The sequence below is a fragment of the Haliotis rufescens genome, unplaced genomic scaffold, assembly GCF_023055435.1.
Source record: "Haliotis rufescens isolate VD_foot unplaced genomic scaffold, xgHalRufe1.0.p SCAF_18, whole genome shotgun sequence".
In the NCBI taxonomy this organism is placed as follows: Eukaryota; Metazoa; Mollusca; class Gastropoda; order Lepetellida; family Haliotidae; genus Haliotis; species Haliotis rufescens.
The window spans coordinates 12,012,764-12,037,421 of NW_025963868.1; the positions used below are offsets into that span (position 1 = coordinate 12,012,764).

The 24,658-nt window shown below is 40.3% G+C and overlaps 1 protein-coding gene across 2 annotated transcripts in view; it reads right to left on the minus strand.

Moving 5' to 3' along the window:
- Nucleotides 1–19,026: 19,026 nt before the first annotated feature.
- The window catches only part of LOC124117990 (cell adhesion molecule 2-like), a 41,304-nt gene continuing 35,672 nt past the window's right edge, over nucleotides 19,027–24,658 (minus strand). For both annotated transcript variants that reach the window (XM_046480026.2, XM_046480025.2), the window contains one exon: nucleotides 19,027–24,177. In XM_046480026.2, coding sequence (XP_046335982.2) covers nucleotides 24,055–24,177 — 123 coding nt within the window. In that variant the 3' untranslated portion in view covers nucleotides 19,027–24,054. The remainder of the gene's footprint in view (nucleotides 24,178–24,658) is intronic.

The following is a 24,658-nucleotide window of genomic DNA, read 5'->3' on the forward strand; positions in this document are numbered from 1 at the left end:
GTTAGAATCTGTGTTTATCTGAGACTATATTCCTAGCAGCCGGATGAGGTAAAAAGACAACTCAAAATTTGAAAAAAAAACATTTTTGAAATATTCTTTCCGGGTTTGAAATTATGATTATTTTACACAACACGGATCGTTTCCTCAATGTTCCTAATTTTTGGCTATTATGAAGTAAATTAATTTTAAACACTTTACATGTTGTTACGTTTAATGTGAGAATATTCATGAGTTGTTCCCTCTCTGTTATGAATTAAGAACAGATAAACAAAACATGTACATGTTAGAACAGTTAACTGCTACACACAAAAATTACCCGATAGAGAGCGAATGTGAAATGAATTACCGGATAATATTTAGTCAAAAGATTATTGTCTATGACTTCACTAAAATTATCACCATAACAGAAAATCCTAAAATATTTGGCTTTAACTTAGATTATGGTACCGTTTCTGTCAAAACTATCCATTCCCGTCTCAGGTAAGGATGCAGTGATTTAGATGCACACAAATATCACAGACATGGTCATGGTTCTACTACCTGCTCCCGTGGATACCATTGGGAGGATGATATACACATTACTTCTTTTCATGTAGCAACGGGGGCACAGGTGGCGCAGTCGTCTAAGGCGCCACGATTCGCTGTGCAGAGTTGCGTCCCTTGGACCCGCCAGAAACCTATGATTGTGGGTTCGAATCCCGGTTCGCCCCGATTATGTTTCTAGGTTTGTCAGCACCATATCCGTGCTCGTGGGTTTCACCAAAGAGGTAAACGTCTGAGACCTGCATCACCTCGGGATTTTCTCCCACATTAAGCTGACACTCCGCGATATAACTGGAATACTGTTAAAAGCGGCATTAAACCCAACTCACTCACTCACTCTGCAACCTTCGGAACAATATGTACTCCCACATAAAAGGATATGACTTTGATTATATGGAAGACATATGCTAAGACATCTACAGACACTAACTTTGCTATTGTAAAATCTTTTCATTTGTTCATTGCAAAATCTCTTATTTGTTAAATGTCCTTTGATGGGAATTGGGTTGAAATAAGCTTGGCCTGTTTACAAATCCCATTCTTTTTGGGGGAAATAAATATTGTTTAAATTGCAATGTGAAATTCAAAGTGTCCCTTCCAGCAGGGGACATAGTGAACTTGACAAGTGATGGTGAATATTAATGTGCATATTATAATAGTTTTTCAAACTGTAAATAAAACTGTAATACAAATTATGATCATATTTAATGTGGGTAAATGTCAGTGCGGGCTAATGTCCGCGTAGGGTATGGTCAGCGGTGTGGGGGTGGGTGGATGGGGAAATGTCCTACACTCAATGATGTAGGATACACCAGGAACCAGTCACTGTGTAATGCAAACACGTAACCATGTAATATCGTAAGGAAACTTTAATAACAAAACGATTTAGTCCAGACTAGTTCGCGTTATATCCAGAATGAAACTTCTCATGAAACCTTATGGAATACCTGACAAGCACTAAACATTAATTTGTCATGAGCTTTCCTGAAGTTCCTGAAGGTCATATTGGCCTACACAAGATAGTGTGTGTGTGTGTGTGCGTGCGTGCGTGCGTGCGTGCGTGCGTGCGTGCGTGCGTGCGTGCGTGCGTGTGTGTGTGTGTATTTGAGTTCACCCTATTTAACAAACTACGTCAAACAAAAATATTACCTTATACGTTAAGTCCTTTAGGTCTTTTGAGGTTTGTAATTTGAACATTGAATATATTCCGGGTTTCTTTTGGAAGCCATTTGAAGCAACGTAAGCGAGTGGGTAGGTGTTGATAGGCACTATTAAACACTTTTGCGGCACTATCGCGGCACTATTGCGGCACTATAAAACACTTTTGCGGCACTATCGCGGCACTATTGCGGCATTATAACACACTTTTGCGGCACTATTGCGGCACTATTAAACACTTTTGCGGCACTATCGCGGCACTATTACACACTTTTGCGGCACTATAAAACACTTTTGCGGCACTATTGCGGCACTATTAAACACTTTTGCGGCACTATCGCGGCACTATCGCGGCACTATCGCGGCACTATTACACACTTTTGCGGCACTATCGCGCCCAAACGCGCCACATTCACGGCACTATCGTGCTACCATCGCACAAATTATTTTGCGCAACTATCGTGAAACTTCGCGCAATGTACGTGCCATTCTCGCGGTATTATGGCGCCAATGTTCGAGTCACATTCGCGGTACTTTCACGACACTATCGCCAACGAATCGCGAAACCATTCCGCAATACAGGGGAAGGAAGTTTTGCAATATAGTGTTGTTAAAGTTTGATCACATATCACTGATAATGAATTTTATTGATAATTGATAATAAGTTTTTAATATTCCACATCACATATACACCATTCACAAACATACGTGTGAAGATGCGGGTTGGAATAGGTCTTCAGTAACCCATGCTTGTCACCCGTGAAGATCAGGGTTAGAATAGGTCTTCAGTAACCCATGCTTGTCACCCGTGAAGATCAGGGGTAGAACAGGTCTTCGGTAACTCATGCTTGTCACCCGTGAAGATCAGGGTTAGAATAGGTCTTCGGTAACCAATGCTTGTCACCCGTGAAGATGCGGGTTAGAATAGGTCTTCAGTGACCCATGCTTGTCACCCGTGAAGATCAGGGGTAGAACAGGTCTTCGATAACCCATGCTTGTCACCCGTGAAGATGCGGGTTAGAATAGGTCTTCAGCAACCCATGCTTGTCACCCTGGAAGATCCGATTTAGAATAGGTCTTCAGTACCCATGCTTGTCACCCGTGAAGATGCGGGTTAGAATATGTCTTCAGCAACCCATGCTTGTCACCCGTGAAGATCAGGGTTAGAATAGGTCTTCAGTTACCCATGCTTGTCCCCCGTGAAGATCAGGGTATAAACAGGTCTTCGGTAACCCATGCTTGTCACCCGTGAAGATCAGGGTTAGAATAGGTCTTCAGTAACCCATGCTTATCACCCGTGAAGATCAGGGTATAAACAGGTCTTCGGTAACCCATGCTTGTCACCCGTGAAGATCAGGGTTAGAATAGGTCTTCAGTAACCCATGCTTATCACCCGTGAAGATTTGGGTTAGAACAGGTCTTCAGCAACCCATGCTTGCCGTAAAAGGCGACTATGCTTGAAGCGACTAACGGGATCGGAAAAACAGGTTCGCTGAATTGCTTGATGACTATCATCGTATCCCAATTGCCTGGATCGATGCTCATGATAACAATCACATAATTGTCTGAACCAGACTCGACTTTTGACAGACCGCTGTCACATAGCTGGAATATTGCTAAACAAAAAACAAACAAACAACACTATTTGATACCCTTTATTTTTAAAACATTATTTTATTTTTAACCATGATAGTTCAATGTATGTTGCTTTGCTTCTCGAATATTCTTCAACAGTTGTATGGGTTATGCAAAGGACAGGAGGCGTGTGTGTTTATTGATTTATCATAATGTTTACATTTGTTTACGTTGATGGGCTATTATTTGTTACCTTTCTTCTAAAAGACTGCGTGAGTAACCTATTAACTAGACCCCAGGTACCAGTAGAAACATGTGCGTATGTAGATGAGGTAGTGAGATAGCATTGTCATGTGTGTGGACCGCTGTTGAGTCTCACAGACTGAATTACATGAAGCTTTACAATGACATCCGACACTCCAAGGCGGTCATTCACCAGCTATTGAGAGCGACCTAGGAAAGCATCTGCAGTCGGTAATGACACGTCCTGGCTCTCATATACGATGAGCGCGATGCCAACGATGATGAAGACGACGAGACAAATGCCGACTGCATCGCTTGTAAATAATCGACTAGACATACAAGTGATGGACATTGTGGGCAACGACGTTGGGGTACGAGGGCACACTATCAACCAAAACGTCGTCGTCGTCGTCGTCGTCATCATCATCATCATCATCATCATCATCATCATCATCATCACCTCCATCATCATCACCACTACCATCCCCGTGTTTTCCCGTTCCCAGTACTAGTTATAAACCACAACTGTCAGACATAACGTTGTAACACTCATATCAGAGTCTACATAACATTTTGTACTCGAAATAAGTATTTCTAAATATAATTTCACAAATTTAAAAAAATAGTACAGACATCAAAAACTGCTAAGGGATAAATGGTATTCCATCATAGTGAGCGAGTTGGGTTTTACGCCGCTTTTAACACTATTCCAAAGCCCGAAGTGATGCAGGTCTCAGACGTTTACCACTTCGGTGAAACCCACGAGCACGGGTATGGTGCTGACAAACCTAGAAACATAATCGGGGCGAACCGGGATTCGAACCCACAATCACAGGTTTCTGGCGTGCCCAAGGGACGCAACTCTGCACAGGGAATCGCGGCGCCTTAGACGACTGGGCCCCCCTTGCCACCCTATATTCCATCATAAATTAAAATCCAAGCCATCATTAGTCACGTATGATGCTCACATTATTATCACATTATTATCGCATTATCATTGAATTGTTTAATAGGCATTACTTAGAAGTTGACGATGTTGGCACAATTTATGGATAACAACTTCTTTAATATTGTAGAGGCGATGTTTCGGTATAGATCCTTATACCGTTGTCAAACTGGAGTCTTTCTTGACAACGGTATAAGGATCTATACGTCGCCTTTACAGTATGAAAGAAGTTGCTATCCATAATTCCTGCCTACTTTCACATTATCAGTAATGCGGGAATTTGTCTGGGTCAGATGAAGCATTCAAGTAAAATGTTAAAGACGGGAGTTTGTCTGGGTCAGATGAAGCATTCAAGTAAAATGTTAAAGACACGGGAGTTTGTCTGGGTCAGATGAAGCATTCAAGTAAAATGTTAAAGACGGGAGTTTGTCTGGGACAGATGAAGCATTCAAGTAAAATGTTAAAGACACGGGAGTTTGTCTGGGTCAGATGAAGCATTCAAGTAAAATGTTAACGGCACGGGAGTTTGTCTGGGTCAGATGAAGCATTCAAGTAAAATGTTAAAGGCACGGGAGTTTGTGTGGGTCAGATGAAGCATTCAAGTAAAATGTTAAAGACACGGGAGTTTGTGTGGGTCAGATGAAGCATTCAAGTAAAATGTTAAAGACGGGAGTTTGTCTGGGACAGATGAAGCATTCAAGTAAAATGTTAAAGGCGCGGGAGTTTGTCTGGGCCAGATGAAGCGTTCAAGTAAAATGTTAAAGACACGGGAGTTTGTCTGGGTCAGATGAAGCATTCAAGTAAAATGTAAAAGGCACGGGAGTTTGTCTGGGTCAGATGAAGCATTCAAGTAAAATGTTAAAGACGGGAGTTTGTCTGGGACAGATGAAGCATTCAAGTAAAATGTTAAAGACGGGAGTTTGTCTGGGACAGATGAAGCATTCAAGTAAAATGTTGAAGACACGGGAGTTTGTCAGGGTCAGATGAAGCATTCAAGTAAAATGTAAAAGGCACGGGAGTTTGTCTGGGGTTATCCGACTGGTCGTGGCTTCGTGGTTGGAACACCTACATCAATTTACGTCTCTTGGGAGGAACCTTATCAACGTTTCGTCAGTCGTGGGGCTGATTAAGTTCACCGTCTTCGTGGTGTACTGGATAGAGTCTCTTCCCGGAGAGAGGAAGGTCCGGGGTTCGATCCCCAGCCGCGTCACGCCAAAGTTAAAAGATAGTTCTTATTTTACCCTGCCAGGCGCTCGGTATTAAAGGGCTAAAACAAAGACTGGTCGGCTCGAAGTCAGTATATTGTGTCTGAGTAGGGTATTCATGTTAAACTGATGCATGGTATCTCAGTGAACTAGCACTATAAAACCGGCATTAGTCCGGGCTAGTACAAGCAGCAACACACACATGCCCGTCTCTATATAAATGCAGTAATCTTGAATGCGACGTTAAAGATACTTTTCTTTCTTTCTTTGTTGTTTAACGCCGCACTCAGCAATATTCCAGCTTTATGACGGCGGTCTGTAAATAATCGAGTCTGGACCAGACAACCCAGTGATTGACATCATGATCATCGATCCACGCAATTGGGATCGATGACATGCATCAACCAAGTTAGCAAGCCTGACCACCCGATCCCGTTGGTCGCCTCTTACGACAAGCATAGTCGCCTTTTCCGGCAAGCATGGGTTGCTGAAGACCTGTTCTACCCCGGATCTTCACGGGTCCGTGAAATATAACACACATTTCACCTAACTTATCTGCTCCACTCTTTACAGCAGTTAATAGCAATTTAAATCCGACATAATACTCTATTTTAGACCCTGCAAGAAAGACAACATTACGAATTTACAAACTGTAAAATTTGGTTAAAATGTGTATATAAATGAGAACGTCTTTAGGACACTGTACGCAAGTTTTGAGCCGTGGCGTCAGAGATACTGTGCAATGCATACCGCATTTCCCCTTTTAGATGCTTGATTTCCAATAGAAGCTGGCCTCCATCTGAGGTTCTATCCAAACGCTCTAAGGCGGGCTTCTATTAGACGTCGGGTTCATCATTTGATGAAACTGATGATGCCCAAGATGACAGCTTCCTGCCCTTTGTATGATTAGAATTTGGGATTCAGAAGTTGCCACTGTGTCGGCATTAAACAGAATGGACGTCACCTCTAAAAGGCCCCGGGACAACGGCTTATGCGAAATTAATAGAGCTGGGTTTTTTTTCAATTTCTATTTATTGAAATGTTATGCTAAATTATTTCTGGTGCTATTTTTTTTTTATTGAATTGAGTTCTTGAGTACTGAAGTGAGCTTTCATGACACAAATTAAACTAAAACTACAAAAAATATGATTTAATAAAAGTTCTTGAAAGGAGGCTCGATAAATATAATGATTATTCCTAAAACAGGATATTTACCATCCACAAGAGTATATCACTCGATATATTCTTCCAGAACAGTCTGAAATAAGGTGCTTTCAAATGTAAGAGTCTTTTTGCATGGTCATGAATAGTGATACTGATGTATATTGGATGTAAAATCTTCAATAATTTGCAGGTAGCGCATTCTAGCAATCTCCAGTGTACTCACTTACTTAAATTGTGAATTTAACCTGTGCTTTCCGACCAATGCGTATTTCGCGCACGGGCCCGCCAGGCCAATTTGTGATTGGTCGAAAAGGGTTTACGAAAAGGTTATGCAACCTCAGGGTGTGTGTGTGTGTGGGGGGGGGGGGGGGACTTTGGGGGCTGCTTATTTAATTTTTAAGAACAAATTTGGAATTTTGAAATATGCCATGGAGAAGGTGGGGGGTACTAAATGGAGTTTTTGTGAGGTTGTGTGGCTGTGTTTGTATAGGTTTAGAATTTTAGAGTTATTGACAGCTTGTTTTTAGATATGGCCGAGTCGGCCTGTATTGTTTCGATAGATGCTTCACAGGTTTGTAAGTCATTTAGGGGGTTTAGTAGCGTTGCTTGTGTCATTTGATTGTTGCAGTTTAGTGTGGATTGGAGTGTTGTTCTGTGTCGCTGGTACTGTGTGCAATCTAGTATTAAGTGTTCAGGAGTGCCTTTTAAGTTGCAGTGGGGGTATTTACCGGTTTGGTGTTTTGTTAATTTGGTGTACATGGGAGTTCAACTTAGTGTGGCCTGTTTGTAGTTTGATTATTACTCAATTTTTGTCTATTGTTTTGGTTTTATGGTGGATTTCTTTTATTTTTTAGTGGCTTTTGCAGCAAGTCAGGCTGCACGTGGATTTCTGAAAGGCAGAACAGATCCCTTATACCCCGCTTCGAAGCAAAAGCCGCACGTGACATAGCGCAAATTAACCTCAGCTCAATCGAACAGCTGTTTTTGTATCAATTTGAAATTTATTTGAATCAATGTACAGAGTCATATTAAAACATGTCGGTTAGATAAATTCGATGTAGCAGGATCACTCGGGGTACATGGGGTTTTATGCGTCCCTCGTACTCCGAGTGATCCTGCTCCAAGGAATTTGTCTTACCGACACGTTTAATATGACATTGTAAAATATTTCAAATAAATTCCAAATTGATAGAAAACAGCTGCTCTATGTCACGTGACAGGTCCGTTGTGGTGAATGTATAACTTTTCATATGTTATAATGTCAGGATGTTGCCTTGTTCGAAGAATTATGTCAATATCGATATTAATGAATAATATCCCATACATCAGAAGGTTAATATACCTCCATGTCAGAATGATTGGTTCACGTGATCTTGACGAAATACTGTGTACCCTGCCTTTGGGGTAATAAAAAAATCTCAGCTTGGGAATAAATCTCTTATACCCCGCCAGGAGCAAGTAGGCTGTACGTGCATTTCTGAGAGAGAGAATAAATCATTTATACCTCGCTTCAAAGCAAAACGCCGTACGCTTTTCCCGAGCCAATGGATGACTTAATAAGCCAATATTAGCTTGAATAATTACCCCAGACACAAGGAATGGGAACCTTTGTCAGTTTTATCTGCGTGGGGCTACCGCTATTTATACCTGTAATACATTCATTAGCTGAGTATCAAGCAAATGGAGAAAATACACACAGGTGTAGGGTTGACAAGAAGGGAGTAGTAATTGTTGTATTATATGCAATTTATTTGCCTGAAAAATAGCGGTCGCTGCTGTTTTCATTGTTGCCAAAATAATGCATACACATATTTGCTGTATACTAAAGTACATAGTTATTACACATATGACAGATACATTGTTTGATTTGTGCACATAATTATAAGGGCGATGGATATTGATGACTCTATCTTCTTTTTCAGTTTACATCCGATTGTGGATACTCTGCAAAATGTGTTTTAATACAAAACACAAATTTAAACACGTTCCTATTCCGATAATGTTGAATGTTTAGGTTTGAACATTTAAAGGGTTGTGTTCAACAGCTGAAGGTGTTCAGGGTCTAAATGTGTATACCGCCCTCAACATTCAGTGTAGGTAGATTAAGAAAATGGGTGCTTTCTATGTTTTTATTAGCGTTTAATGGGGATACAGAAGTGAGTGAGTGTGTCATTCGTGACCAACTCGTGTTATTCTGGGACAAGCCGAAAAGCGACTCGTGCCCCTCTCATGGCCATTTTTGCGACCGGGTTCCGTCTAAGCGCTAACGGGCATACCTTAAACAATTGTCAACTCGTTGCGTAATGGTTCACATATATTTCCCCATATATTATATATATTTCAGATGCAATTTAAAGCACATCGGGACATGCGGAATTATAAAGTATGATTAACCACATTTAACTGTGTCTTGGGTATATTTTTAGTTGTAAGACATATGTTAAATAAATAAAAAAATTCTGAGGGATTCTTTGACGAAGAACTTGAAATCATACGCGCATTCTGATTGGTTTGTCGTATTTTCGCACATAACATTCATCGATAGGGGGACGAGTCTTCTTGCAGGTTACGGAAAGGGGCGAGTGGTGACGAATGTGAGTGTGTGTGAGGGAGTTATGAACACATAAATTTTAAACCTCAGGGGCTACGAACTTCAATCTCTTCATTTGTAGTCCTTCACGCTACCACCTGTTCTGCGGAGTACCTGTGCCGATGTGCCTGTGAATTCTGATTTGCACACCTAATTTTCAATACATATTATACATCTTATCCATATTTTACTTATTTCCTGAGACCCGTGAAGATCTGGGGTAGAATAAGTCTTCAGCTACCCATGCTTGCCATAAAAGGCGACTGTGCTTGTCGTAAGAGGCGACAAACGGAATCGGGTGGTCAGGCTCGCTGATTGGTTGAAGCATGTCATTGCGTAGATCGATTCACGAGTATTCAGTGCAGGTGTTCGACGACCGTGTCACGTGATGCCAGTTCGGGCCAATGAAAACGATCTTCCGCTGCACGAACTCTACTCGCGCGTACGTTTCAGACGACAATTGAGCTGAACATGATTCAAAGTGATGACACTGAAAACGGAAATAGAAAATAGGTGAAGGAGAATGTCAGAAAACTCGCCATTAGTTTCGCACGTGAGGCAGGTTGGAGGCCGTTAGGCCGACAACCTGCTTCACGTGCGAAACTAATGACGAGTTTGAGGACATTCTCCTACTTAAAACAAAACTCTCTCCAAAACTGTCCACCAAACTAATGTACTCACATAATTATCGTGCGATACTAATGGAGGTCACGTGTATCATCACTTCCTCGATAAAATGATTATGATCGACTCGATGAAACGGAGCAATGCACGTGCTAAACTATTGGAGGACCACATGCATACGAGTCGTGGAAATTTGGTCCGTATGGGAGACAACATGTCGGATTGTGGTGATGAATTGTTCGTGACTCAGAACACATTTTGCAATCAGTCTGATGTGGTTGTGAACTCTCATTTTGAAACATTGCTTTATATGGATAACTTTCAAGAAGATTATTGTCAGAATTTTGAATTAGGCCGGTTATTTTCTGATGAGAACACTGACACTGAACCGTATAATACAAGTCAGGATAACTTTGATGATAATTGCGACACCGAACTATACTTGGCAAGTCAGATGATAGAAGAATCAGGAATTATTGGCACACGGGTGTCTAAGAGACAGTTACATTCCGAAATACTAGATTCGTTAAAAGGTGACAATGAACGTTTTGAGAAAGCCGTACAGGTTACACAGTTGGGAACCAATCTAGACAATGAAAAGCTTCGGTTCGGTACTCCCCTTACTGAAACGGATATGGTGCATTTGTGCGATTCGGCATACTCTGTGAACACTGAACATAAGAGTAGATGGGCTTTGAATATTTTCAAGAATTGGGTTGTTGAGAGGCAAAAACGCAGTAATAATGAAATTCCAATAGCAAATCAAAACATAGTATCGTTAGCTGAAGACGAAAATGATCTGAACAGAACATTGATGTTATATCTGTCGGAGGTTCGAAACCAAAAGCGTGAAGAGTACCGCGGCAACACTCTGTACGAAATTGTGTCTTCTCTTCAGTGTAACTTAAGAAGGAATGGGGTTGTCGTCAATTTCTTTGAGTCATCTTGTTACACCGGTATGCGATCCGTTCTTGATTCAAAGATGAAATTACTAGCTCGAAAAGGGATAGGGGTTGAAAAACGACAAGCGGATGTCATCACTGAACAGCAGGAAGATGTACTTTGGGAAACAGGTATACTTGGAGAAGATACACCACAGAAGCTCTTGGACACCCTCGTCTATTTAATCGGGTTGAACTTTGCTCTTAGGGCAGGAGATGAACACAGATACCTACGCAGTGGTTCAAATTCACAGTTACAGTTGTTGATGTCAAGCAATGGCGTCAAACAATTGAAATATACTGAGGACTTTTCCAAAACGAACAGAGGGGGGCTGAAGCACAGGAAGGTTGAAAGGAAACACGTGACCATCTCTAGTAATGAGGAAAACCCTGGAAGATGCCTCGAAAAGTATATGTCATTAAGGTAAATATAATTCTCTCACAAGTTCACAACTAATATTGTGAAAAGGAAGAGGTAGTTCCTATGCGACGTTTGTGTCTGCGAGTTCTATATGTCTGTCAGTCAGCGAGTTCTACCTGTCTGTGTAACGTAATGTGCACCTGATTAACATATTTTGGATTTACGTTCTAATGTTCTTATGCACTATGTACTTTGTACGGCCAGCTGCATGAATTGATGACAGTTCACTTTGTTTTCAGACCAGTACATGGAAAGTGTGACGCCTTCTATTTGCGCCCGTTACGATACACTGCAGGCAAGGTTTGGTTTGCTGATGCGGCCGTTGGGATTCATCCACTCCGGTCAACTGTCAGCCGTCTCTGTAAGGCCGCTGGGTTCAGCGGATTTTACACAAATCACTCCCTCAGAGCTACAACAGCAACTCGGCTTTACGAGTAGAGCGGAGTAGACGAACAGCTAATTGCCGAGAAGACGGGACATAAATCGATTGCAATTCGAAGTTACAAGGTCTAAACTTTACCTATACGTTTGTGTATTTCCCACAATTTTTAAATGTGGTATATGGCGTTTTCTAATCTGCTTGTAGTTGCAACATTACCGTGGATGTTAGATGACGCGATAATGCATTTTAGCAATCGCCAGACTTCGGATCAACATCCCCGGGGTTCGAATCCCAAATAATATTTCTATATATTCAGTGGTCACACCCACTGTCAGTATACTATATATATCTTGGAGCTGCTATTTTTTGCGTGACAAGCCCCCGTTGTACTACTAAAACTAAGATGACGAGGAAATAAAAGTTGCATTTTGATATAATGCAAAATTAAATGTTTATGTGATATAATCAAGCGAAATAAGCTTTTCTTTTATCAGAGGACGTCCAAGGAAATAGCGGATACAGTAGACTCAATCGTGCAGAGAAAATCAAGACGTCCCAGTGCTTCTGTAACTGGTCCCCCTGTTATTGACGCCGCAATCTTTGATCCGCCAGGCAATCAACCATCGACAAGACCGACGCTTGGCCCATCAAAAGGCGAACAGGCTCCCTACACAAGTGACAGACGCGATTTCACAATGAAACTTGGTGACGGCGCAACATTTTCTGTGAAATTTTGAATTTATGTTCAGCATAAATATTTCTGAAATCATTTGTTTTGTTGTCTTTGTCTTATAATATACGTAGACTGTCATTTTGTCTCTCCCGAAACAAACCTACCACCTGCATGACTGAAAACGCAGGGCTTGTGCGTTACTAATGTACTGTAAATTATTCAACTAATGGAGGTTATCTGTAAATTATCTCAGTAACGGAGGATGTCGTCCACTATTGGAGACCTCCTAAAATGACTAATGTTCATGTAGTTTTGTTTTAAAAGTGGTTACATTAAGACGTTAAGCTTTAATCAATATTTGTATGTCTGTCAAAAATTGGCGAAATCCTTACAATGACCTATTCGTGTCTGTAAACGGGTCGCTTATGTTTCTCTATCACTCGCCATGATGTGTCAGAAAGTGTTTCAACAGTATTCTATTGTCGTAACTGCTTTCGGGCGTCCAGTGCGACCCTGCTACAGTTACTAAATGTATTGCCGTTCCTGGTCCTTGTGGTCAATTAAGCCAGGACATTGCCCTCGCCTTGTCCACCACGGCTCGGCTCCGTCAAGGAGTGATTGGCCTAATGACCCTTACTCCATGTTGTCTCTATCAGCATTCACACACGCATAATAAAGAAACGCAACACCAGTTTATACTCACATAGTTTTACTTACTCTCAGCCCATCTATCACTACAGAACAGGATCAGACTGGCCAGGCTCGTCACTAGCTGGTGGAAACTTAGAACGATCGGGATTCGACTCGATCGACTGCAAACCGCGCTCCCCTCTCCTAATGTTGAGGGTATCATTTTACAGTGTTCGAGCCTGACCTGTCCTTGTCACATGTCTCAATACCTCCATTTGATTCGTTACAAGTTAAGATCTGACCATGAACTCATGTGTGTCGCCATCGGAAAAATACCAAAAGCCTACGTGCCAGATTGCTCATCTCTCTATTGATTTTGTGACTCGCTCCGAAGCTCCAAATGGATTATGCCTTGTAACTCCCCATTTGTTTCATTAACTCATGGATGATAGCCAGAACCCAATCCAATGATAAATGTGAAATGTCCAGAATACACTTGTGATAAATGTGAAATGTCTTTTCTCTATTGATTCCTTTCCAACTACAAGTTCTGTCACGAACTATATCTAATGCAACTCCTCATTGCAGCTATACTGGTTCTATTTATTATCATTAGTTTCTGAGATGCATTTTTAACCTTATAACACTATCCAGCTGATATAGCGAAGCAGTGATTTACCGGGGAACTATCATGGGGTCATTGCCCAAAGCGGCGTAAGACCATACTGACTTACTCACTTGAACATGGGAACGGTGAAGATCCGGGGTAGAATATACCTTCAGCAAACCACAACTGGGATACGATGACATGCATCAACCAAGTCAGCGAGCCTAACCACCCGATCTCGTTGGACGCCTCTTGCGACAAGCACAGTCGCCTATTCAGCAAGCATGGGTTGCTGAAGACCTATGGTACACTCACTCAGACACAGCTTCGAATTAATCATGTTAACGATACACCGATTTACTGTTTAATCCATTTGTTGAGATAAAAGTATCAATATTTCATTTTTAAACATAATAAAATGAACTATTGACATTTTTTTAATTTTAATAATGTTTAATAGCATCACCAATTGCTCAGCGAAGCCCCCTCCGTGCCGAAGCCTGATGACGTGAATACACGTTACCCTTCTAGCAACTTCCCTATTTAAACAGACTGCTAAAGTCAGCATTAAATTATACATGATGTTGATCCTGGGTAGTACCGCGAAGGTTACATAAACATATAATAGTGCCATAATACAGATCGGGTAAATGGGAAACGAAATCAACGCTTACATATAAAGCATACATAAAATCTCAAGATCTGGTTCGCCTAAATGAATTTCGTGCTCTATTTATATCAAAGGTTTATTATTTCGTTTTAACATATCTCTTGTCGTGATTTTCCTCTTCAACTTAATGACGTCTCTCCCCCGGGGCTTACTGAGGGTGCCAACCCTTTTCCCTGCTGAATCCTAAGTCTGAGTCTCGTTGCTCACCGAACCGCCTCCGTGGTCTAGTGGTAGAGCGTCCGCCCGGAGAGCGGAAGGTACGGGGTTCGATCCCCGGCCGCGTCATACCAAAAGACGTTAAAAGATGGTACTTCTTGTTACCCTGTCTGGCGCTCGGCATTAAGTGACTGGTAGGCTCGGAGTCAGTATACTGTGTCTGAGTGGGGTATTCATGTTCAACTGCGGCATGATATCTCAGTGAGCTAGCACTATAGATCGGCATCAGTCCGGACTAGTACAAGCAGCCACACACACGTACATGCACGTCGCTATATAAGTGCAATAATCTTGGAGGCGACGTTAAACCCCATTTCACCTCATTGCTCACCCTGAACAGCGAATACTATTTAACATAAATCTCATAAGCAGTGAGAAAAGGGCGCGGTTTGAAGTTAAATTACTGAACAAAATATGGACAAAATATAATATTATAACGGAAACTTATAAGTAATGTAGAATCTGCGTAACAAGTACGATATTATTTTCGTCCCGCGTACCCTACTACAGAGTCCCGAATACCGTCTTACCAACTTCCGAATCCTGCGTACCAAATGGAGGTTGGCAGCCTCTTTACTGCTTGCGCACAGGCAGCCCCGACGATAAAGCCTCGATACTTGTGCCCGAATTTCACACGTTTTTATACAAATGAGACGTTCAAACCACGCGTCCAGGAGACCCTATCTCACACAGTTACGTGTACATGAGACACTGTCTTAGACAGTCACGTGTACAGGAGACTTTATCTCAGGCAGTCACGTGTAGAGGAGACCCTATATCAGGCAGTGTATAGGAGACCCAATCTCAGGCGGTCAGGCGTACAAGAGACCCTGTCTCAGGCGGTCTTTTTTTTTATTACATACAATTATGGTGTCTGCGTTTTATGTCCGCTGTAAAGATGGGGGCCCAGTCGTCTAAGGCGCCGCGATTTGCTGTGCAGTTTTGCGTCCCTTGGGCATGGCCGAAACCTATGATTGTGGGTTCGAATCCCGGTTCGCCCTGATTACGTTTCTAGGTTTGTCAGCACCATACCCGTGCTCGTGGCTTTCAGCGAAGTGGTAAACGTCTGAGACCTAACTCACTCACTCATAATTTAATGACATTAAATATGAATACATATTTTGAAATGGTGAGGGTTATACTATCTACGGAACAAGTCATATAGTTGAATAAATATTTTGAATTTGTGAGTACTTATCTACTGAAGAAAGACTCACAAACGCCCATCCGGAGATTGCAACATTTATCAATGTTCCATTTTACAGAGAATTTCAGTAATCTTTGCATGCGGACGTAAAATCTCACACACAACCCGTAATTTCCAGTTTACCTGTGCAAAACATCCCAGGATCAGGAAAGTGGATTAGTGGATCTGTAAACAGATCCCTGTAGGAGAGGATTAGTTGATCTGTACAACAGATCCCTGTAGGAGTGGATTAGTTGATCTGTACAACAGATCCCTGCAGGAGAGGATTAGTTGATCTGTACAACAGATCCCTGTAGGAGAGGATTAGTTGATCTGTACAACAGATCCCTGTAGGAGAGGATAAGTTGATCTGTACAACAGATCCCCGTAGGAGAGGATTAGTTGATCTGTACAACAGATCCCTGTAGGAGAGGATTAGTTGATCTGTACAACAGATCCCTGTAGGAGAGGATAAGTTGATCTGTACAACAGATCCCTGTAGGAGAGGATAAGTTGATCTGTACAACAGATCCCTGTAGGAGAGGATTAGTTGATATGTACAACAGATCCCTGTAGGAGAGGATAAGTTGATCTGTACAACAGATCCCTGTAGGAGAGGATAAGTTGATCTGTACAACAGATCCCTGTAGGAGAGGATAAGTTGATCTGTACAACAGATCCCTGTAAGAGAGGATTAGTTGATATGTACAAAAAATCCCTGTAGGAGAGGATTAGTTGATCTGTACAACAGATCCCTGTAGGAGAGGATAAGTTGATCTGTACAACAGATCCCTGTAGGAGTGGATTAGTAGATCTGTACAACAGATCCCTGTAGGAGAGGATTAGTTGATATGTACAACAGATCCCCGTAGGAGAGGATTAGATGATCTGTACAACAGATCCCTGTAGGAGAGGATAGGTTGATCTGTACAACAGATCCCTGTAGTAGAGGATTAGTTGATCTGTACAACAGATCCCTGTAGGAGAGGATTAGTTGATCTGTACAACAGATCCCCGTAGGAGAGGATAAGTTGATCTGTACAACAGATCCCTGTAGGAGAGGATTGGTGGATCTGTACAACAGATCCCTGTAGTAGTGGATTGGTGGATCTGTACAACAGATCCCTGTAGGAGTGGATTAGTTTATCTGTACAACAGATCCCTGTAGGAGAGGATTAGTTGATCTGTACAACAGATCACTGTATAAGAGGATTAGTAGATCTGTACAACAGATCCCTGTAGGAGAGGATATGTTGATCTGCCCAACAGACAAACCTGTGTTATTTATACAATAAACCCCCTGTTGTGTTTCTCCCATGTGTCCTCTTTTGTACTCTGAAAGGTGAGGGGACCTTGAAGAATAAATGTTAATACAAACTATTACAAGATACAAGGTGTTGACGTTTTTATTTGTAAAACACCAAAAAACAAGCCCTATAGTTTGCACGTACCTCACGCAGTTGTTCAACACGCGTGCGTAGTGTCCTTCCTGAGTTTGACACTTTCAAAGAAGGTTGATTAATCACTGTGGACCAAATTATGCTTGTCATACAGTTGTGATTTACATGGTTTCACTAACTGTTTGTGTATGAACTAGCGATGCGGCTTCTGCAACGCCCGGAACGTCTACCGGCTATTGGCATGCTGGAAACTAGCAGAAGTCGGCGTGAAGGGGCCAATACGTTCGTTGTTTCACTGTCTGTGATTAGCAACAACGAACCCAAAATCTAGACGAACGCCGTACAGGGAGTCCAAAGATCAGAGACAAGAGCACAGGATCGATAGACCCGAAACCAGGCTCTACGAAATAGAATAGAGTTTGAGTCAAACGGCGATTCAAATTGGTAACAAGGTTCATCAGGCTACTGGAGTACGAGTTGCGGCTCATACGATTAGAAATTGTCTGCATGCCGCTCATCTCCATCCTCTACGGCCACGTGTTGTGCTACCCCTTAAAAAATTGTAATGGTGCCAACAGACGTTAATGGTGTACAGAGCGTCGAAACTGGGTTAAACGTTGATGGTCTGATGTCATGTTTACAGATGAGTCCCGATTCACTTTACACTAACTTGAGAGACGTGGTCATGTCTGGGGACGTTGAAATGAACGTCAAGCTTATGTCAATCGAAGACGACATGACAGATCTGGAAGTGGATCGGTTATGCCTTGGCGTGGCATCACTATGACAGCGAATCCCACTCCATATCGTGCAAGGAATAATCTCTTGACAGTACTAGCGGGACAATATACTAAGGCGTGTGGGTCAATGTTTTGTCTTTCAGGACGGAAGGCACCTGAGCTAACTGTGCACCAATCGTCTATACTCTTCCAGCAGCACAACATCCATGTAATGCCATGGCCAGCAATGAGCCCAGACATTTTCCCTATTGAAAAGTATGGGACATGGTGGGGAGACGTGTATGTCAACGTCATAGGACCGGACCACGTTGGCTGAGCTTAGCCAGGCGCTGCAAGTGTGGGTAAAAACTTCCTCAAAGCGACATTGGGAAACTCATTCGCAATATGCCTCGTCGTGTTGGACAGATCATGATTGTATTACTCACTACTAATCCGAAAACATCAACTCTGAAATTTCCCATCTCATCCCCATCGTCCTTCAAGAAATCCGGGTAGAATAAATCTTCACCAATCTGTTTGCAGTAAAAGACGACTATGCTTGTTGTAAGAGGCGACTAATGGAATCAGGTGGTCAGGCTCACTGACTTGGTTGATGCATGTCATTGTATCCCAATTGCATGGATAGATGCTCATGATATCAATCACTGAATTGTCTGGTCCAGACTTGATTATTTACTGACTGCCGTCATATAGCTGGAATATTGCTGAGTGCTGCGTTAAACAACAAACAATCAGTCTAGATCGTTTGCAGTCAAAACATCCACTGTCATACTTCACTACCATTTGTAATGTGTTCCCAATTTGTTCATTATTATACACCTATTTCTAGAAACCGCCGTCATATAGCTGGAATATTGTTGAGTGTGGCATTAAACAACAAAAAACAACAACAAAAACTAGAAACCAATATCTCTTGCAATTTTGGAAATTTAAAGTTATTTCTGAGTATCCTCAACTTTGTTGAGGATTATATAAGGCTCCTTGCTTCTCAGAGTACTGTTTAGTTGGACACCTTGTTTCTTGTACTGCATAACCACTTGTTTGCTGAAAATTATCACATTTCACACAAACATAAACATGATAAAAAAAGCACAAACCATGTAAAACAAGAGTTATTATAAATTTGTTTTATTTGTTATGTTTATAATGATTGATCATGCTAGCATTACAATAAAATATGCTCTGAGATAATAATCTAATTTGACCTATGTACAATCTAATCATGATGTAATTACAAATGAATCTGAAATAAGCAATTATGACCAGGATGCATCCTAAAACCCCAGGGATATGTACATCAACACTTAGAACCTTCAGGACACACACCTTACCAGATGAATCACGTGACTCCAGCAAGAAAATGACAATAATTTAAACATGTTCATATTTGCCCATCCAACATCTTTTCATTTGCCACCTCAAAGTTGACATGTACACAAAATTTATATAATTAAAAAACTGTAGTTCTTTAAAATTACAATTGATAATAAAATAATATAGTTCCTGGCCACAAATAATCTGATAAAAAGAGTACAAAACTATCTCTGTTAAAGTTTAAAATGGGCTGCTTAGGTTAATGTTGAGCAAGATTTTTCACCCAACCAAGCAAACTTGTCACCCATAAAATGGTCTGGCCCTAAACATAGAGATGGCACAATAAAAATGCTTGATGGCAACATTCAGAGTATTGCTTGCTCCACCTGTTCATTCAAGCGATTTCTGGCAGCTTGATGAAAACACACCTGGGATTAGAGGATGTTTAATGAAAATGAAATAACAATAGATGACAATGATGACAATGACGACAATGGGGACAATGTGATGACAATATAGGATGACATGCAATTAAAACGCCACTACAGAAGAGTGGACAAACAACAAAACCAACATTCATGCATACAGGCAAGACACTTATACGCTCATCAGAAACCACCGCTATCACCATATGGTCTTATGGACACATTTCTAAATAACGTGCAAGTAGCTTATGTAGTGCACAGCTTAAAAGTGTGGAAGTAAAAGTATGCATAATATACTCAATACAATTCTTTTAAAATCACACAACACAATTAAGGAGATGTCACCAAGGAGTTCAAAAAGTCTGATTTTCAGAATGGTAAAAAAGATTTGAGAAATGAAAAACTAAATTATAAAAATCAGGAATTTCACCACTGTGTTAACATGAAAATGATGGATTCAAATTGAGCTCCTATAAGGCAAACTAACTTAAATTAACTCGGAGCAGAATTACAAATAGTAAGAAAGGAAAATACAAATTCCGTATTTTAAATACGACATTTCAGCTAGGTGTGGTCCAAGCCAAGGCAGACAGAACTATGTCAAACTCTATTGTACATTGTACACAGCAATGAGATCATACAACTTAATCTGGTAATATGCAAGATCCTAAACCGACTGATTGTGTAAAGATAACACTTTCCCGTAATATTAAGACCACGTCAAGTTTTTGATGCAGCAAACTCTATTTTCACAAACCGAAAACATGTGAGAATTTCGGTCAATATGTATGATCACAGAATGAGACCCAAATCCATCTAGGCCTGACACCAAGGCCAAAATGTCCTGATTTCATATAAAAAATAGTACCAGTATAAAAACTTCTCTTTAACTAACGGGATCAGTTCCCCTGATCACGGTCTCGCATGGGGATCTTTTAAAAAATGTAAAACACATGTTCACTATCGGCACAATGTGCTAATGAACTATCAAAATGAGAAGATATGGATGTTGAATCATCGGAGAAATATATACAGTAGGAAAAATAACATTACTTGTAATATACATGATACGTAAGATGAAAACAATATGCATGCAACTCAATGAAAACAGTCGTTTCTGTCATATTGTGTCATATTAATATTGAAATAGATCTGACAAGCAAATTGACTGATGCAATAGAATTTGGGGCATAGCTTTGGATATTGTGTTTCTTCTAATTTTACAATACAATTAAGGAGAGAAAAATGAAAGATTAGATTTGCATCTAATTACTTACAAAACTTGCCTAATTCAGATAATTGCACTCAAATAACAAATTTCCTTTTATGACTTATATTTTATATATACATCTGTCTCGTTTTCTTCAAGCTTGAAATTTATGCATTCAGCCAGGACAATTCAAACTCTAATTTCAAGAACTCTAATGTAAGATATTAACCTCAATTAAATGCTTTCAGGATCTTGGCATAAAAGTGGCATTGCCTTGTAATAAACAGACTCTGAAGCATATTAATGATTGTATTAGAATCAAATACATTAGTGTTACTTCAGATTATCAGTTTACAACCTCAGCCACAAACTGTAAGCTGCCGATCAGCTGACAGCATTTTAATGACAACATTCTCTCTATCAAGCTAAACAAAAATACATGTTTTGGTTGGTTTCACAGCCCATGTGAGAAGAAAATAATATCAATGACAGAGATAATATCTCATCTATTGTAATCTGAACTAAAATAATGCAGTTTCAAGTTCCTTCTATTCATGAAAAAATATGATAATTTTCATAATAAGTTTAGAGAAATTATCACAATAGGCATAAAGAATAGGTATTATTCTCACAACAAAACGAATAACTCTACCAAAGCAGTATAAAACATTGCTCAAGTTCCATTCAAACACTGAATAAAATGAACAGATTGCCATGAAAACCAAACACTATGAGATCCAGTTTTAAGGTAAGCTATCAACACACATTCAAGGACAGTCAAAACTGAAACTGGCCAACAAAGCTAATTAAGTATCTAAAAGTTTGATCCCCATGGCAACAGAATCCAAGTTACCATGACAACTGTGATGTTCTGAATACAATATCCAACTGACCCTTAGCAGACTTGGGTAAAGAGCACAACAATATTTTATTCTATTTACAAATACAAATACAAAAAAACAACATATTCTATGTGGTGAAATATGTGTAGAATATTGGTTGAGATTAAATGGAAGTGAAATGACTTAATTCTTGATGAATCAATCATGAGTCTTAAAAAGTGCAAGTCTTGAAAGAAAACTTTACAATGTCACACACACAAAAGACATTTTGATTTCAAAGGATTCTCTGACATTGAGAGAACAAAGAATGTGCAATCATAGAACCACACTATCAGATATCACACTACCCCTGTTCAATATTCAGTGAAAACAGAGCGGATTTATGGCATCCTCACCCACCTGCTGCATCACAATTACCAGAACACAGAGCATAATGGCAATATGACATCTTTGGTAAAACTGGGGACATGAGCAAAGAACATCCGAAGGGACTGACAATTTGATATTCTGGTTGGCTGGAACTGCACTGAAAAAATATATTGTCCCCCAAAAAGCATGAAAAAAATATTTATGCTTCAAACTAATGCACAAAAAATACGCTGTTGCAAGAGGCTTATTTTTAGGCTAACTGTTTTAACTGAAAGAACATCTGTTATCTAGTCTTCATACAACCCTCCTTGAAGTCATTTTATTTTACATGAAATTATAGCATGCACGCTTGATATCATAGAAAATAATGGTCCTTTTTAGTCATGTCTTGAGCTGTCACTCTGGCCTTAAATATTTTGAAGTTCCCATCCATGTTTCAATAAGTTTGAAATATTCAACAAGACTAACCCATTCTTCTGACGATTTTGATTCATGCGCAATTTAAGGGCAGGCATCAAATCTTTGGGACAGTCGGTAAAGTGTTAAAATCTGTAGTGTCTCAGTAGGTCCTTTAAATCTGAAGTGTCTCAGCAAATCTGTGGTGCCTCAGTAGGTCTGTTAAATCTGTAGTGTCACAGTAAATCTGTGAAATCTGTCGTGTCTCAGTAGGTCCTTAAAATCTTTAGTGTCTCAGTAGGTCTGTGAAATCTGTAGTGTCTCCGTAGGTCTGTTAATCTCCAGGGTCATGTCCCTTGTCTGCCAGGTCAATTTACCAATAAGAAAGACAGCTCCAAAAGGACCCAACAGATCCTTGTCCTGAACAGTTCTTTTTCCACTTGTCAACAAAAAATATATTGTGGTGCAGATTTTCTCATTTTGAACTGGCTAATATTTTGGGGTATTTATGATAATGTTAGCAAGACAGGTTAAGGGTCAGGACAAATACTTTCCTAAGACATTTAAAACTCTTGGCAAACACACCAAAGCCTAAAATCAGAACCACATAATCTTTGGTATTCCATTAACCTTGATAAATGTCTTCACAAATCCAATCTTAGCCTTTTCGACTTTATATCCTCAGAACAAATAATCAATTTGTTGTGTGAAACATGTACGTTATAGACAATAGACTGGCAATAATAGTCAATTTGTGATGAAAAACAAGCAACTGTAGCCGAGTGATTTTATCATGTTTCCCTTTTAACAAATGTTCCCTGATAACAAATTAGTTACGAGTACTTGAATACAATTCACAGAGCCAGATACAAAAACAGGTGGAATCAGTGTATGAGGATATAAGGTCACAACCTCCGTGGACAACTGAATATTGTCACAGGAGGGGAAATGCTTAAATTCCAAGAAAACATAGTTTAGTCAGGATCACGCCGTGTGTTTCTCCTCCACTGGTCAAAAAATCATTTCCCGTCTTTTGGCAAATCCCATGGGAAAGTTACAGCCGTTGTGTCTAGTTGAGGAAAGTGATGTTTCATTTTCTCGACTTCAGTAAACTTGTCACACATGTAGTTCTGTAACGTTCAAGGTGACATGTTCATTTGGGTAACCACATTCGAAGAGTCAGTCTCCAGTAACTGTAGTATTGTAGACACTCCACGAAGACACTGTCACTACTCACTAGATCCTAGATCCCGATGGACAGAATGTTCCAGTAATGGTAAACTGTATGTGTGGACATTCCCAATCCAACGAAAAACACACAAACAAAATCATTACATGCATCATTGCCGTTTCCACAAACATCGATTGAGGAAACAAACTCTTTTTCTCTCTTTTTAGCTCATTTTTTTCAATTTTTAAGTAACAGAAACCATACATAGCACTGATAGATGTCCATGCACATCATGTGTGGTAACGTATCTCAATATACATGATATCTCTTTACAAGTGATATTGTTTATATGGCAATGAACATGACATCTGATAACGCTCATATCACCATGTGGGACATCGACACATTCCTTATCAGACTTGAGGCATCGAAACATCAGCATAATCTGTCATGGTGTCCGCCAGGGCCACCGGTTTCCGACTACGAGGTTTGGTGTCGAATTGCAAGTCTGCGTAGTTCAGAGCATCCTCATTTTTCTGTTGTAAAAGGAAACAAATAAATGTGATGTTAAAACATTTTTTTAGAACTTACTTGGCGCATCATTATAAAACACATGCACAAATCGTGCCTCAGTGATCCATAGCTTAAATTTGTATGAACTTGCAAAATTAATAGAAACAAATATCCAAAGTAACAAATATGATTGAACTGACATCCCGTATTCAACGTAATAAGCGCCCAGGGCTCTCTCAAAATTAGAAATAGGGGGGCGCTTATAAGAATTTATTTTGAGTTGAAAAATAGTAAATTTTGTGGTTTATGCTAACAGCCTGAAATGTTTACATACGACAGATATATTTTTCAAGAATTTAATTGCCCATAATTAAGGGTGATATAACACACGAGTGCGTATTATACACGAATAAATAAGTCTTGTGTACATTGATCAATCGGAAGGGGTGCTGATTGGCATTGTTCACTAGCCAATATATTAGCAATTATTAGAGCGGGGCGCTT